This window comes from Anopheles aquasalis, chromosome 2, assembly GCF_943734665.1.
Source record: "Anopheles aquasalis chromosome 2, idAnoAquaMG_Q_19, whole genome shotgun sequence".
Lineage (NCBI taxonomy): Eukaryota > Metazoa > Arthropoda > Insecta > Diptera > Culicidae > Anopheles > Anopheles aquasalis.
This window is the reverse complement of record NC_064877.1, coordinates 15,315,001-15,330,623: the sequence shown is the minus strand read 5'-3', so window position 1 is coordinate 15,330,623 and position 15,623 is coordinate 15,315,001. Positions and strand designations below refer to the sequence as shown.

The 15,623-nt window shown below is 48.4% G+C and overlaps 1 protein-coding gene across 10 annotated transcripts in view; it reads left to right on the top strand.

Annotated features, from left to right (window-relative positions):
* LOC126573151 (fasciclin-2) overlaps nucleotides 1–15,623 on the top strand; it is a 59,958-nt gene that overhangs the window by 26,085 nt on the left and 18,250 nt on the right. For 8 of the 10 annotated variants that reach the window (XM_050233059.1, XM_050233061.1, XM_050233058.1 and 5 more), the window contains exons 3-5: nucleotides 12,296–12,476; nucleotides 12,858–12,911; nucleotides 15,218–15,384. In XM_050233059.1, the coding sequence (XP_050089016.1) occupies nucleotides 12,296–12,476; nucleotides 12,858–12,911; nucleotides 15,218–15,384 (402 nt within the window). The remainder of the gene's footprint in view (nucleotides 1–12,295; nucleotides 12,477–12,857; nucleotides 12,912–15,217; nucleotides 15,385–15,623) is intronic. The other 2 variants (XM_050233066.1, XM_050233067.1) reach the window with 1 other exon arrangement.

The following is a 15,623-nucleotide window of genomic DNA, read 5'->3' as shown; positions in this document are numbered from 1 at the left end:
TTCCCCGCCGCATGGCAGTTGACTGTCTTTTAATATGCGTGCGCGCGCCCACAGGACCATATTTCTCCCCCGGCTTGATGTGCCACCATTTCCCCTAATGTATTGTGTGCTTTTAATTTTATGTGCCAACTCCAACGGTGGCATCGCAGCCAGCAACCCTCCCAGCGGACGCCCATTCCCTCCCCGGGGGACCGATCGCAAGCGATCGCTTGTAAATTACCTACATTCCTCTGTTCTCCTTAGACGGATCCATAGTCCGAATGCGCAAGGAGAAGATCTAACAACGAGTGAGTGGTGCGAGGCACGTGGAGCAATGGATCTTTCGTATCAGCGCCACCGCCATCGTGTGTCGATGAGAGGAGCGCTGGAAATGCACGAGGAAATCAATCCTGGGAGTGTGTTTTGGAAAACCCAATACTCAGCGGTATGCAGCAAGGAGGGATAGACGTCGGCTGTGTGCTCTGGTGTCGTGTTTCGTGTGCTATCGTCGTCGACAAACTTGGCATCCGTCCGGTGTGTGACGATCATCATCACCATCCTGCTGCTGCTGCTGCTGGTGGTGCATTCATTGTTTGGTAAAAGGGGGATTTAAGAGAAAGCATGAAATCGACACTCCTCGGTGCGTGTGCATGTGTGTTAAGGTTTATCGCGCCAGTGTCTATGCTCAGTGCTGCTACGGAGTGCTTCGCAAGAGCGACGAGCCCCTCATGTGTGTCATGCGGCGGCGGTATTTATTACCTTCTCATATCGGTCCTTCAATTGAAACGTCTTTAGTCTTATGTTTTTGTGGGGTAGAAGAACAAGGAGGAGCGCTCATGAAGAGGTGGTCTGCGTCTTGTCAGGTTTTTGGGGGGTTCAACCACTTACCAGGAGCAAAAGATAGTCTAATTAATATCCGGCAGCGCGTGTTTTCTGCTCGATAGGGTATCGAACGATCGAATGACGCACTTCCTTCCCCTATAGACGTCTGCCAGCAAACAAGACAACGGTATTATTGTTGGTGATGAAAAGGAAGAATCGCGTCCACCGTCCTTTTCTTCATAAGAAAGACACGACACGGTTCGCCATCGGGATGCATCTCCCAGATCTGGAAGTTGCAGATGGCTGGCGAAGGGCTTGTTCTGTTCTCTCGAGTCCTAGGGGAAGGTCAAGCACCTTTTGCGTCTGTGTCAATCTGTCGTTTGACGTGTAACGATTTAAATTTCAAATCACTTGCCACAAGCAGCAGCAGCAGCAGGCGACGACGACAACGAACGGTTACACGAACTCCGCGCTCGTCTGTGCTATAGCCTACTTGGTTGACGACGCGTTCGAGTTGCGATGGATTTCTATGCAAATGGGAATCAAGATTTCGATCAAATCTTGGCGTGTGGTTGGTCGGTCTGGACTGAACGGCGGCCCCTGGTAGTCGGTCCTTAGTCAATCTATGCATAAATGATCGTTCTTACCGCCTCGCCGCGATGAATAATGAAAACTTGGGTCTGGGGCGACCGTAAATAAAACATGGCGCTACCTCTTCCTGACCACCGCCTCGCTTTTCCTCACTTTCCACTTGCTGCTGCCGGTGCCGGCGGCCACCGCTTGGAACCTAATTAGTCCGATCCAACCGAAACTCAAGAAGTGATTGAGGTGGTGGGCACCACCCAAACCCCTTGGCGAAAAAGGTGTTGATAGTGAAGTGGCCTGATTCCATTTTGTTACTGTTGGTGTAGCTCTGTGGTTTGTGGTTTTTGGTTGCGTGTGAATTTTCTCATAATCCCTCTCGGCCCGACAGCGGACCACCATGAATTGGGACCTTGCTGCTGCTGGTGGCTGTGCAGCGTGAGCTTTTGGCGAAACAAACAATTGCGCTTGTTCGCTTGTGGTGTTTTCTCTCATTGCCATTTTCTCAAACGAAGTTGCTACTAATGAAGCTATACGGAGGAGAAGTTGTTTGTATGGTGGTCCACCTGCCTCGGATTACAAACAAATCGCAATTCGATACACCAAGTGGACCAGATCCGGGGGCTTTTCGCATTATGCTAATGATCAAATGATGCGTTGCAAGAGAAGTGTGTGCGGCGGTGATCCGGAACGATCGCGTAACTGATGGATTTGCACAAAAATGCGGGCGATTGGTGGTTTCCTCTTCGCCAACAAGAAGGCAAGAAATGAGTCAAGCAATAGAGATATAAGATGCCGGTTCTTTCTGCTTCGCTCCGAGTAACTCATTAATCAATCATGCGCAGCCGCTGCCGGTTTGGTCTGGCCTGGCCTAGCCTGGACTGCCTTCTAGTAGGCGCTGGTGACCTTCATTTGCCCGACGAATTGTGGAAGGAAAAGCGGCTTCGCTTCGCGGATTAAAGAGAGGCCCGCTCTCCTCTCTCAAGTGCCACAGCTTCATCGTTCATCCAGTTTATTGAATATTTTGCTGTGCATAAAATAATATCGCAAACACATTCCACCGGCCATCATCATGGTGCTATTATGAGAATGATTTTCATTTTCCTTTCGCGTGTATCCTTGTGAAGAAGGATCGCTGGACAATATAGAAGTCTGGGACCCGAGCATCAGTAGTACCGAGGACAATGGTCCTTTCGCGACGCTCCTTCCGTGGAGTGCTGCTGCTTTTGACGACACAAAACTGGGTGACCCAGTATCACTGTTTGTGTATCTGAGTGGGAAAAAGAAGGGACAAAGGTCAAATCTCTTGGCAAATGAAAAGGATAAGACGCGCGATGACGATGACGACGAATGATAATGATGACGGTGATCATCTCAACGAGCGATGGGTCGCGCGCTCGCTATTCTAGAGCTCCCCCATTCGATAACAAAACCTTCTTCAAACGGAAATGACAAGTCCTCCCCCCCATTGTCGTGGCATGTCTCTTCGGGGTCATCTCTTCTGGCCAGCAGAGCTGTGCTGGAGAGGGAAATTTGTTTAGAAAATCTATTTTGCATGACCCTCATCGTCAGCAGCAGCAGCAGCAGCAGCATGACGAATTGCGTTAGTTATTTATGGATGGAAGCTGTTTTGTCAAACGTTTTTCTTATGTCCTTCTGAGCACACGAGCGGAACGGAAAAATTGTAAAGAAGATCGGTTCCAGTGATTCTTTCGTCCTTTTTTTTTTACTAGTAATTCATGGGTTCTTGTTCTACTTCAAAACTTTGGATCACATTCAAGCGTTACATTCCTCTAACACGTGCCATGGCCAAGGAGTTATACGCAACAGCACCAGCACCGACATTGGTTGTGGACATTTACCCACGAATAGTTGAAACGCCTAACATTCCATTCCCTCTCCCGGTCGAATACAGGAGCAACTCGCACACGCACTGGCCATTTTCAGCCTTTTCTAATGTGCGCACGCATAAAACCGGAGGCCGATAAACCGCCGCCATCGACCTTAATGTTAAACTATTTCGTAGCGTTTCTTCTTGGGACATTCTTTATCAGTGGCGCAGGTGGGGCGAACAGAAGGTATTCTCTGAGCTCTTCAAGTCGAGAAACACCATCCTTTGGTCTCTAAACTGTGCGTCAGAACGAAGTGGTGCTACTGCCGGCAGCGAGGAAGCGCCAGTATCTTCTCGAAGCGTGAGCGAAGAAAGTCATCGCGCTTCGATTCGGTTCCGGTTCTTGAACGTGTGCGCTCCCTTCATCTTCTTCTTCTTCTTGTGCGTGTTCACCTAACGGAGCGCCACGTTGGAAATTAACTTTCCCTTCGCACTTTCACTCCGTGTCTTCCTCCAATCGGTGAACCAAACGACGACGACGACCGTCATTCTCTCTCTCTAGCGTCATTCCTTCGACTGCTGATGATGCTGCTGCTGTTGTTGTTGCTGTTGTTGCTGGAGGTGGAAATTGGGGAATGGGAAAACCTTTAAATTCCCTCCGGGGAACCGTCAATCTGCTCGCTGTGCGGCGTTGTCTGGCTGCGGCTCAATGGCGCAATTATTTCGTGACCCTCTCCGTGTTCCCTTTCGGTATTTCCAAACTGGCCATTCCGTCGGACAACGTCTCCGTGTCTCCGCGGGGTAAATTGTGGCCATCGTTTAAATGTGAGACTGGGGACCGGGACGGGGGACGCCCATCAAATATGTTTTCCGCTCGTCAAAGCGCCCCGAAAATAGAGCTGCATCACTGGCGGCGGCGGCTTTCCATCTCTCTGGCATATCGGGTACCTATAGATAGCATTCCTCCTCGAGGGGAGAATTCCTCGCTTCGCTCGTATCGCAAACAGCAGCAGCAGCAACAGTAGCAGCCTTTTGGATTCTCTGGAGAAAGAAGACTACGAATGTCCGAAGAATACAGATGGCCACCAGCAGCGCAGCGTCCATGATGGTGTCCTGGAGGAAAATCATGATAACTGAATGATGGCTGACGGGCTCTTCCCGTAGGGCCCATTCTAAAAGTAGATGTCGATTCCTTCCTCCGATTCCGGCAAAGTGCACATCTGGATAGATAGCACACGTAGAGCGCAGTCCATCGAGAATCGTTCGATACCGCGAAATTGAGTTATCATTAGCCACAGTTTGGATCGTTTGCTCTTCCCAAACCGGAAGAAGAGGAATTGTCCGTTGGGTCGAAGGCGGCCACTTGGTTGATGTATTTTAGGAGCAGGAAGAGCTGGACCCCGAGACCGTAAATTGATGATTTCAGTGGCCAATGATCGATCGATTTTGTGGGCTGGCATCTTGGCAAGTTGCCGCTGCGCTCTGGTGCTGCTGCCAAGACTTTTAGTGGTGGCTGCTGTCTCTGTACAACTCTTAGGTTCTCTCATCGACCACAACTGGAACGCAACATGATGCCACAACAATATCCTTCCTGTTGTGTGGAGTCTTATCGAAGAGAGAAGGAAGAATCCCCTGTTCGCCGCTACATCAATCGCTAGAGCGCAGTGTCTGCTGGAACGGTCGCTAATTCATTACACAACGTGTTCCATCCGAGCTCTCTAATGCTTTAATCCGTGAAATAAATGGTTCAACGAGCAGTAGACTCTCACATCGTGTGCTTTAGAGACGACGTTCAATACACTGTGCGTGTCAGGTGCTCAACAGCAGCGAGCAGCAGCAGCAACAGCGAGCCCTTCTATGAGGTGAGCTTTATAGCAAACATAAGAGAAAGAGGACCTGTGCTGCGTTCTTCACATCCCAGCACGACGGTGATCGTTCGATACTCTCATTGAGCACGTTCATTAGTCCGGAAGGATGCACAAGGATCTCTTTTTGCGACGAGATTTTTCCTCACATTCCCGTCGGTTCCTCGGTGCCACAGAGAGGCTCCGTTCTTTGATGATGACACACAGCAGGCCGGGAAGCACACACTCGGATCAATGAACGATTTACTCTACGTCTCGAACCTCCACCACCGCACGCACGGTAGCACCGAGCTAGAGGTGGAATGCAACGGAGCTTCTCTAGTAGCGTACCGCTGAGTAGAAGCTTAGATTTCGTTTCGAAAGCTTGGTCCTTGGTGCGCTATACCTGGCGTTCGGTTCTCTACTCCTGTGTATGCTTCTAGTGGAGGGTAGATGAAGGGTAGATGTGAGCACACGTTGGTGGTGTCGTCTACTGGCTAATCCTTAAAAATGAGCCAGCAACTTAGTGTTTGCAACGGAGGTGAATGTGCTGGTAGAGAGTTTCTAAATCGAAAAAAGAAAATCCCCAAAAATGCACATCGACAGCGTGTGTGCAAGAAAGTGAACTCTCTTCTCCTTCTCCAGTGCTGAAGAAAGGTGTGTTGTATCTTGTGGTCTCCCCTGCTACTGACAAAGCACAAGCACGGGCAATTGTCTTCTGTCAGTGTTGACAGGATGGATTTTTAGTATCCGAGCGCGCGGTAATGCAATTGTAATCATTGTTCGCTGTCTTCTGTGCTTGATTGGATAAAGCGAGCGCACTCTGGAACAACTGCCGTTGTTCTACACCTTTTGCACAGTCATGCAACGATCTGTAGCGTGAAAAGAAGCGCTCCATTCTACCGTTTGATTCTCGATTTGAAATGCAACGCGTAGGGTACCACCACAAGGCGATTACGGCGATACATACCAATCCGATGGTCCTGCTGGTGTGCTTTCTCATTGAAGCACGCAGTGCATTACTTTTGAGCTGCTGCAGCAGCATCTCAATTTATTTGTTGCCACTCGGATGAGTAATCAATTCAATTTTGGTGAGTGGGACGGGTTTATAATTGAAAATGCATTCCACACAATCCTCCTCGTTGCGGATGAGCTTCACACGCTGCCTTGCGTTAATGAAACAACTCGCGCAATACAATGCGTCCTCCTTCTTCAGTTTGATTTGGTCTGATTAATTACGTTCGCTAAGATAAATGGAAATTAGGAAACGCAACGTGTGGGAGCGCGGCGTCAGCTAAATGAGTTTCTCTAGATCTTCGCTGCGTGATCGATCGATGCACAATATCCTTCGTGAAGTGCATCTGATGTTTGGACACACTCGAAAGGATATTGTTTGGCGTCAATTGAGATCTCATTAATTTCGCGGTGAGAATTCGCGATTAAAGTTCTTCATCATCCCATTGCCCCTCTTTTAATCCAATTTAAATACTTAATTTATCACTTGCGCCACCATTCCATTGAGAACACCGAGCGCGGGAGAGTGAATATCACATTTAACAGATCAATATTTATTCATTTACTACTCTTTTTTATTAACTCAGCCTCCCATCAACACCTTCGCTCGCCATTCATTGTGGTGCGTGCAACTGGTTGTGTATAATATGATAAATGTTCCTACCACTCACTCTGCCGCCTGATTGGTTGACCGATCACACCAGAAAGCAAAGGCGTACAGCACGCGCATCAATGCACCATTTTGTGCACTATCGTGCTGTGTAAATGATAATTTATGATGAAGGGACGGTGCAGTGTAGCGTGACATTCGATGGGGAAGTGTGTGCCGTTTGTCGCTTCATGCTTGCGCTCCATTTAATTTGCCATTAAATTCGTGGGCCCAAGGAGGATTTGGAGGGGCCCAATCGCGGTCTACTGATAGTAGGCTCCAGTGCTCCAACCAAATTAAAATCACAAAACCATCATGTGACAGTGCTCCAAAAGCGAAAGTCAAACACCCCCAGCAAAAAGCTTATGTGCTAGTTATCCCCCTGGTGGGGGGAAGTGCTAAAATGCCCCAAAACCCCGAGCAATACTGTGCATCTCAGGCAGGACAGGGGAAAAAAAATCCCCCAAAAACCCGGGACCTGTCTGAGGAGCAAAAGCTGAGTGACAGATAAGCCGTGTAGCTACACCATGATTGCGATTACTACTGCGAGATCTCTGTTTGTTCCTACGATCCCACGAGATATTCGGCAGCGCACTGGCTCTGCTGCTCCCGGTCTGATAGATTGTTTCGTTCGCCTTTCAGCTGTCAGATTTTGTGCTCCATCGGAATGGACGACGACGAGGACGAGTGTGTGGATTGTGAGGAAGGGGAAGATCCTGTCACTTCGTGTAACGCGCCACATTGTTCTCTGTTTCTGTGGGAAGTGAAGCGCGAAATGATGGTCCCATAAAATTGTCCACGGATATTCCGCTCCCGGATTTCCAAGCTCCCCAAATGGGAATTGATGGCTGGAGCGCGCTCGATGGAAACATTCCTTCAAATAGCATAAAAAATGGAAAGGATGGAGTGATAGAGTTTCAAGAGTGGACAAATCCATCATTATTGCTCCGACATCGATCAGCACCAAAATTAATACACTAGGCTGCTACTGGCGCCGTACTTGCGACTATCGCTGCTTCGACGATATCGATTGTGTACCCCGGGAATGTTGGGACACCAGGCCAACAACACACCCGAAAAGCTTCGGATACAGCAGAGCGTATCGGAATCTGTGTTCCGGTATGCATCACTTCTTCTTGGTAGTGAGTCCTTGATGGAGGTTTTAGTATGCGTTTGTGTTAAGCCTGATTGATCACAAGCGGGGAACGTACGGACGGACACAGTTCGTGTAAGTTCTCTAGAATTCAAATTTAATTTTAGTCACGTCAACTCGTGTCTACAACTCCAAAGAACGGAGCAGCGGGGGGACACAGCTGTCAATATGAGTTCATGTTTGCTCTCGACTAGTTTGCGACACTGTAGACAAGGATGGAGGAGGTGGACAATACGCTCTCCGATTGATCTTTCTTTGTCTTTGCTTCCCCTTTTTTTCGATTCGACTTGACCATGCTCTGCAATATGTCCTGTTTTTTGGCGACATTGTTGTGTTCTCTGGTCAAAGGGATGACGGCATACGTCGGTCGTATCTCGTTGTTTGGATGAGTCTGCGTGCCTGCCTGCCTGTGTGTGGACGCGCGTATCCTTTTCATCCATCTGCACTTTGACAGGAGGAGGAAGAGTGTTGGTCTGGTCCCCGTTGTAGGATGGATTCCCGGGATGCCCCTTTTTGGTGGATCCGTTCCATTTGCTGCGTTTGTTGGTCTTTCTGTCACGTCACGTAAGAGTGGATCCCCAGCGTGCCTGCTAGGCACATGTGTAGAGTGTCTACCCTACGTAGCGTTGGTTGACAACAACATAGTCGGCGTGGTAACATGAATTCATAAAAAAGCACACTCGATGGTGGTACAACACAACCTAATTGCATACATTCGCTGCTACTCTGCGAGGGATAACAGAAGATATCCCTCACGGCGAGTAGAGAGGAGGGACCACCAAGCGGAGCACATAATTCGATGCACTTTCCTCGCGTGTGTTTTCACCGGAGTACAGAGTACGTTTTGTGGCTATCAGAAGGACAACAACACCCGAACCTTATTCCCCTCTCTCTCTCCTTCTGTTCATTTCATCCGCATTTGGTGGTTTGACTTTTTGAATTCAACAGCAGAGGCAGCACATGCTAGTCAGCTCGCGGCAGTGGTTACTGTGGCATCAGATCAGAGGCGGCGGATTCACAACCAAGCCCCAGACTCCGAGCGCGCGCGTTCTTCAATCCAAAAAGGCCACGTCGACGGTCCACTTTACCAGCGACAGATGAGTTTTTAGCGTCAATCGCCCCCCGTTCCGTGGCTGCTGGCTGTTGTGTGTGTCCATAATGGTTAGCTATTCATAATCTGTGTACGTAGTGTACCCCGCAGCACACTCCACCGGCTGTCTGTTCAGTGATGCCGAGCCGAGGATAGAGCTGCTTTTGCAAAGATGGTGGTCGAGCATCACGAAATAAAAACGGGGGAAAATCGGTTGCCAGTTCAGTAGCATAGCCAGCCAGAGCATACGATGCGTGCGCGCCACCATCATCGGATAGTTACACTTTTTTTTCGTGGTTCGATCTTCTTCACATTCTTCGCGCGTTGTAAATGCCACAGACGGTCGTAGTCGTCGTCGATGTCTGCTTCTGCTGCTGCTGCTGCTGCTGCTTCAGGGATCATATATCAAGTGTCGGTTGACAGAGAGTGTAATGGATGGTTGTTGTGCTCCTTCCGAATTTTATCGGATTTTTTTTTCAGAAAGGAACCAGCAGCATATTGATTCGCAGACTAACAGTAGCAACGCTACAAGGAAAAAGGGAGAGGGCTACCGGTTCTAATCTTGTTTGAATTTGAAATGAAGTTCTATTTACATATGTTTTAATGTAAGGGGGAGGGTAAACGGAGGAAAAGAAGGATTATGGAAATTATATTAAGTGTTAGCCGGTATGTTAAATGAACCATAAAACCTATGCTGTGACCAGTAAGGGTCCCCCACCTCACTCTTGAATTCCATCGGTAGGTTCTGTGGGGAAATGTGTTTGTAAAGTCCATAGTTGGATTGATTTTACGATGCTTTTCCTCTCCATATTCCTACGAAACACGGCCGCCGCCATATATCGTAATACGTATAATGCTTTGGGCCCTTTTAATGGTCAAATACGAATGGGCTCGTGTCGTGTGTGCAGCATACGACGATTTAGCCTTAGCTTCTGGTTGGGAGTGTGAATTGTGGGCAATCAGAATGCGAACGCCTTCATCCCCCCAAGTGCCCACTTCTTGTGGCGCCTAGCAGCGCGTCGTCGATAAGTGACGGTGAGGTAAAAAATTAATACACAACAGTTTTATGTGTTGCTGGGCATAAAATAAAATTTAATTGACACCGAATCTCGGGCCCATCGTAAACTAAATCCCTTGTCCCCCTTCCTTCAACATTTGAGGTATTCCTGCTGGGCGGCGGTTAATCCCCACGTACCACGGAGGCCACGTCACGTCAATCGACGTGTTCTCCCGTTCCGCCGACAACCGACATTCGAAGCGATCGCCATTTTTGGTTTAGGCGCCAGGTTTAAGGTGAAGTGGCCCAAGGGCGGGGTAGTTGTGTCCAGTGGAAGGATGCAAGAGATTTTATGAGGCGCCATAAAATGTTCCAACACACCCATATAGAACCGTTATCGTAAATTCATCAAAAAAGGACCCCGAAGGCCGGTTCTGTCGCCTCTCTCATGACTTACTTACCTTCGGATCATCGTGCGTTGATCAGCAGAAGAAGAAGGAGGAGGAAAGATCATTGGTGGCGGTGAAGTTGTGTGAAAAGTTCCTACGGTGATTCGCTCTTCTCCCCCTCCTCGAAGCAGGAAACGCCAGGGTCTTGATGTGTCATTACCATCGGCAACCCCCAAAAAGGGCGGCGACGGCGGCGAAAATGGTGGTCGGATTTTGGTGATTTAACGACAGCTTCGTGACGCGTGACGGTGTCGCGCGTGTGTATTGCCAATGATCATTTTCTCGTGGAACATTAAATGCCACATTACATCCGTTTATCCGCCTGGCCTGGAGAGGAAGAGGAGAGGAAAGGCTTCATTGCATACCAAGCAGCGGCTGACTTGTCGCGTAATAGCTATTAGACCATTTTACGGGCCTAACGCAGCAGCCGGAGCATCATCATTATCCACCACGGAGTTGATGTTTCCATGGCGACACACGCGAATCGCAGTCAATGCGCTGTTTGCAGCATAAAATGTGCAATCTATGCTGCAGCTGCTACCGCCGCACCGAGCGCGTGATGATGGTGTGTTTTTGTGCATCACCTCACCGCTTTGGAATGATGATGACGATGATGGTGTGCAGCAGCAGCAGCAGATTGGGACGAATGAGCTCTGCCTCCTAATAACCTTAATAAACTGGATGGCAAAGCAGAGCAGCGCGCAGTGGCCATTTAGCCGAGGCCGACTGCCAAAATGGCAACCGATTGGCATCTTGCGAGGGATGCAATTAATGATGCTGCCGAGCGAGAGAACTCAACCGGCGAGATAGAGGAGATGGTAGGGAAGGGATTCCTGTGTGTCGTGAAATAGCCGTGACAACCCTCTGTCCGATGCATATACCATTTCTCGGGGGTGCAGCAGAGTGTAAAATGGATGTTTCGAATGGAGGAGGATAAGATCTTGGATGAAACGGTTATGAAGTTTATGAAATGTTTCGACTGGCTTCACGAGATGATGGTGTATGAGGATAGCGAAAGCAGTTAGAAGGGATTCGTGTTTATGTGCAACAAATGAGGAAAACACATTTCGGATCCTACGGTGCATATTGTGTAAATAAAATTGAGTTGTTTGCGATGTTTTGCGTCAAAACTCCCAGCCAAGCTATTTCTCGCATCAAAAATTCTATATTGACTCATCTCGACGCTTCTGAAAACCATAAAGACGAAACGGTATTAAAATTGAAACTGCTCTTTGCTACTATGAAACTCGCCCTCGAATCCACGATGTGTCCTTTGCTAGTTCTCTCATCTTCTACTTCATCCCTGCACTGTTAGTTCAAATGTGAATTTCAACGGAAACTCCATCGCCGCCAAGCCATGAAATAATCCGACATATTGCGGGCTCCGCGCACAAACTGTGTGATTTGTTTGTGGCATCATTATTTGCATCTTCCACAACCTTTTGCTTCGTTGCTCTCTGGTCTTGCAGGGGAAGAGTGGGGAGTGTAATCCCTTTCCACGGTGTGGCACTCTGTTAAACACAATCCCCGTGGCACGAGGGAGAGGGAAAGAAGATGCTGCAGATAAGAGTGGCTCCTCCGAATACATCTTGATAACATTTTCATCTGAAGCGTTGCGTGATGTTGCTGAAATTCTCATAACTTCACCACGACATCATCGTCATAGTGTGTGATCCCCAGGATCATTCAGGGTCTTCCTCTGAGTGCAATGCAGTTGCACAAATCCTTTCATTCATTCGACGCAAACGAATCCCTGACACATCACACTGACTTTCTGACAAGCTACTGTCAGATTCCTAATCCACCGAACGCTACATATCTGAGTTATAGAGCAAATTTACTGATCCTGGGATTTTCCTTCTTTGTCATTTTTTTTTCTCTCCAGGAACCGCCGATTGCCAGCGCCAAAAGCAGCCCAGTTTACAGATACTACCCTCATCGTCGGTACAGCGCAAACCGGTTGGCAACTCGCTGCTGCTGACCTGTCGCCCCGACGTACCGGACACCAATCTCATCTCCGATCTCAGATGGAACGACAATCGCAACATGACCATCCTGCCGAAACCGTAAGTATAGCCAACTGTGTCGAATGTTTTTTTTTTTTTTGGGGAACTGCAACTATATTTACATTTTACGATCCCACTCCTGATTGTTTCCAAAGTTTTGCGGAAGAGAACCTCTGGATAGATTCTAAAGTAACGTGTATGACGCATGGAAGCAATGGCGCATTTGTTAAATGTGTTTTCTCCGCAAGAGATTTAATGAATGTTTTGCAATGTTGAATGGGAAACTTATGACGGACGTTTGCTACATTCCGAGCATTCTTCACTTTTGGTTTTTTTGTTGTTACGAAAATCTCCATCGCTTGTATGAGTTTAACCGTTAACTGTCTCTATTTGTTTGTTTTTTTTCTTCGCTGATTTACCTCTTCTCTCTCTGAACTTTAGGATGAACCTTTATTCTCCCTTATATGATTCGAAAGGTCGTAGGCTTCCGATGAAGTAAGTTTTCGTTTTCTTTCTCTCCACCCGTACGCCCTTTACTAGGTGAATGATGATTGCGCCTCACTACTAGCCCCCCCGTTGTACTCTATTATCTGCATATTAATTTAGTTCGTTTGAGTTCGTTCTTTTAACCCAAATTTTGTGATTTTACGCATTCTGTTGCTCGCTCCTCCGTCATTTGTTAATAAAAGCTGTGCAAAACATCATCCGCGAGACACGGGGCCACTTTTCTTTGTATTAACGAGTATTCCAAGCTCCCTAAAATGTAATTAATTCTTTCACTTGTGAAACACTTCTATCGTGCATTACATGAGAGAACGAGCTGCTGGCTTTTTACTACACTAATGTTGTGGATGCAGTAGTTTCAGACCGTCGCCGTCGCCGAGATCTGTAAATATCTAGTGTAAATGCACTTTTCCATCGAAAAGGCATCGCGAGCGGCCACAAAGTCGCGGTGCTATTTTCACATTCTCGAGGTAGTAACATCCGGTAACCGGAGAATGATCTGTAAAACAAATAAACAGTTGATAACGACCATGCACTACCATGCACCGAGAGAGGAGGTCGTCTCTCTAGTCCACTCGACTGCTTCATTTGGATTGCATTTGGATCAGATCTATAAACACATACAAGCGATTGCAAAGCGCACGCCATCGTCCCGCCATTTCCAATGTTTCTGAAATGTTGCTGAAAAGTGTAACCAACTCCTCCTCGAATTCCATACTGCATCATCATGACTAGCGTTGAACAGAGTTTGATTACATCCATTCATAGAGCGCCCCAAAAATCGGGCGCACACTCATTCAGCACTGCGCTCTCATCATCAGCCACAGCAGCAGCAGCAGCACGTGGTAGTTAGTTGCATGTTTCGCTCGGACGACAGTTGCAATGTGCACAGTTGTAGAGAAACGGTTCAGATTGGGGCACGCGGTCGCATGAGATTCCAATGCATGTGGGCTCTCCCTGGGGTCTCTTTCGCTTACAATCACATCGCTCCACATTTAGTATAGTCACATGGGAAAGTCAGCAGAGTGGCTGGCTCTGTGGCGAACTCCATCTGTCTTCATTCTCGCAGAACCGATGATGCGAATGTGGTGCATACCGAGAAGATGTAGCGCCAGCGAGAGCTAATTGTATTACCTTGTCGCTAGACCAACCGAGCTCTTGTAGCTTGTTGTGTTGTTAGTTTGTGTTCTGTATTGGCTTGGTCAGCTAATTCCTGCCTTTGGTATTTGATTGTGCACGTTGTGGTGGGAACACACTCCCCTGTATCGGGATTTACATGAAACATCCTCGAAATGAGCTCGACAGCATCGGCAATATTGCATGAATGATGTGGCGCATCAATCAGAGCACTTCTAATTATGTTTGAGTATGACCGCAAGCGATGCTGCATCTGCCGTTGTGCAGGATGATGTTGCATATCCGCATGACGATCCGATGCACTACATATTTCCCTCGGATGCAGAGGATTGCAATTCTCGGACACAGAGCAGCGAGCGCGCGCCTGCATTGAATGCTGAAGTATCTGCGGGATATATGAACAACCATCCCTGCAGGGGCATGTGCAGTGAAGTAATTAGCATATTGCGAAGTGATTGATTTGCTCAATTTCCTCCAGTCATCGGTGCTGCTCTACTCTGCTAGTAGTAGGTTTGAAGAGAAACATCCCTTTGACATAAAGTGAACATGGAATTCTGCAGTGAAGAGGCCGACGATACAGCGGGGCTGCTTAGTAGTGTGTCCGCTGCCAACGGCTGATGCTGCTTTCGCTGACGTTGCAACTAACATCATCCTCCCGGATGCCTCCGCAGCTCGTCGAATAGATGGATCTCTAGTAGCGCAATCACATCTCGTACGCACGCACGCGGTAAATGGCTACAAAATGTGTTGTACGTGTGCGTGTTATGGGTGTTTGTGTGCGAGTGTATGTATGTGTCACTAAAGCCGTCGCAAAGAGATTGGTGGTGTGCCACACTGAAGGTGCCATAATCGTTGTTCGCATCTTGTCCCATAGCACCGTGCGCGCACCTTCTTCTGCAACGATACACCACCGCTTCTTTACCTCATCACCACTGGACACACCTCACTCTCCTGTGCTCTGCTACTTCTTCACAAAACTCCCTGGCCCCAAAACTTGCCCTGTACGTGCTAACATGACCAACTTCCCTTTGGTGACAACGTCGCCACCGCCGCCACGCCATTGATAAATGTGTCCCTGTGACTGACGGTTCTCAACGCCGTCTAATATCGCACTCCCAAGGTTCCACCTTGATTTCACCACTTGCCTCTCCTTCTTCCAGAGCGGGCCAATCATCCCCCATGATCTACACCGAATCGATAGCCAGTGGGACGGCGTTGGCGTTAATCTTCAACTCGCTCCAGGAATCGATGGCCGGAACGTACTACTGTGCGGCGTCCTACTCCGTCACCGAGAAGCTGAATGCGGCCGTCGTCGTCGAGACATACGGTAAGTGGTTGATGGCGTGCTACACAGCACAGCACGCGGGGTCCTCGCGCACAAGGTCACCAGCGAAGCCTCGATAAATTCTGGGAACGAGGAATTTGCACGAAAGCTTCCGCTGGAGAGAGAACCACGGGGAATGTTTCCTGCGTCCCCTTCCGTTTGCGTGGCAAATCTCCTTTCGAACCTCGCCACACGGGTCGGTCTCGTGATTGTTGCGTATTTGCCCAACTGATTTGCTCGCC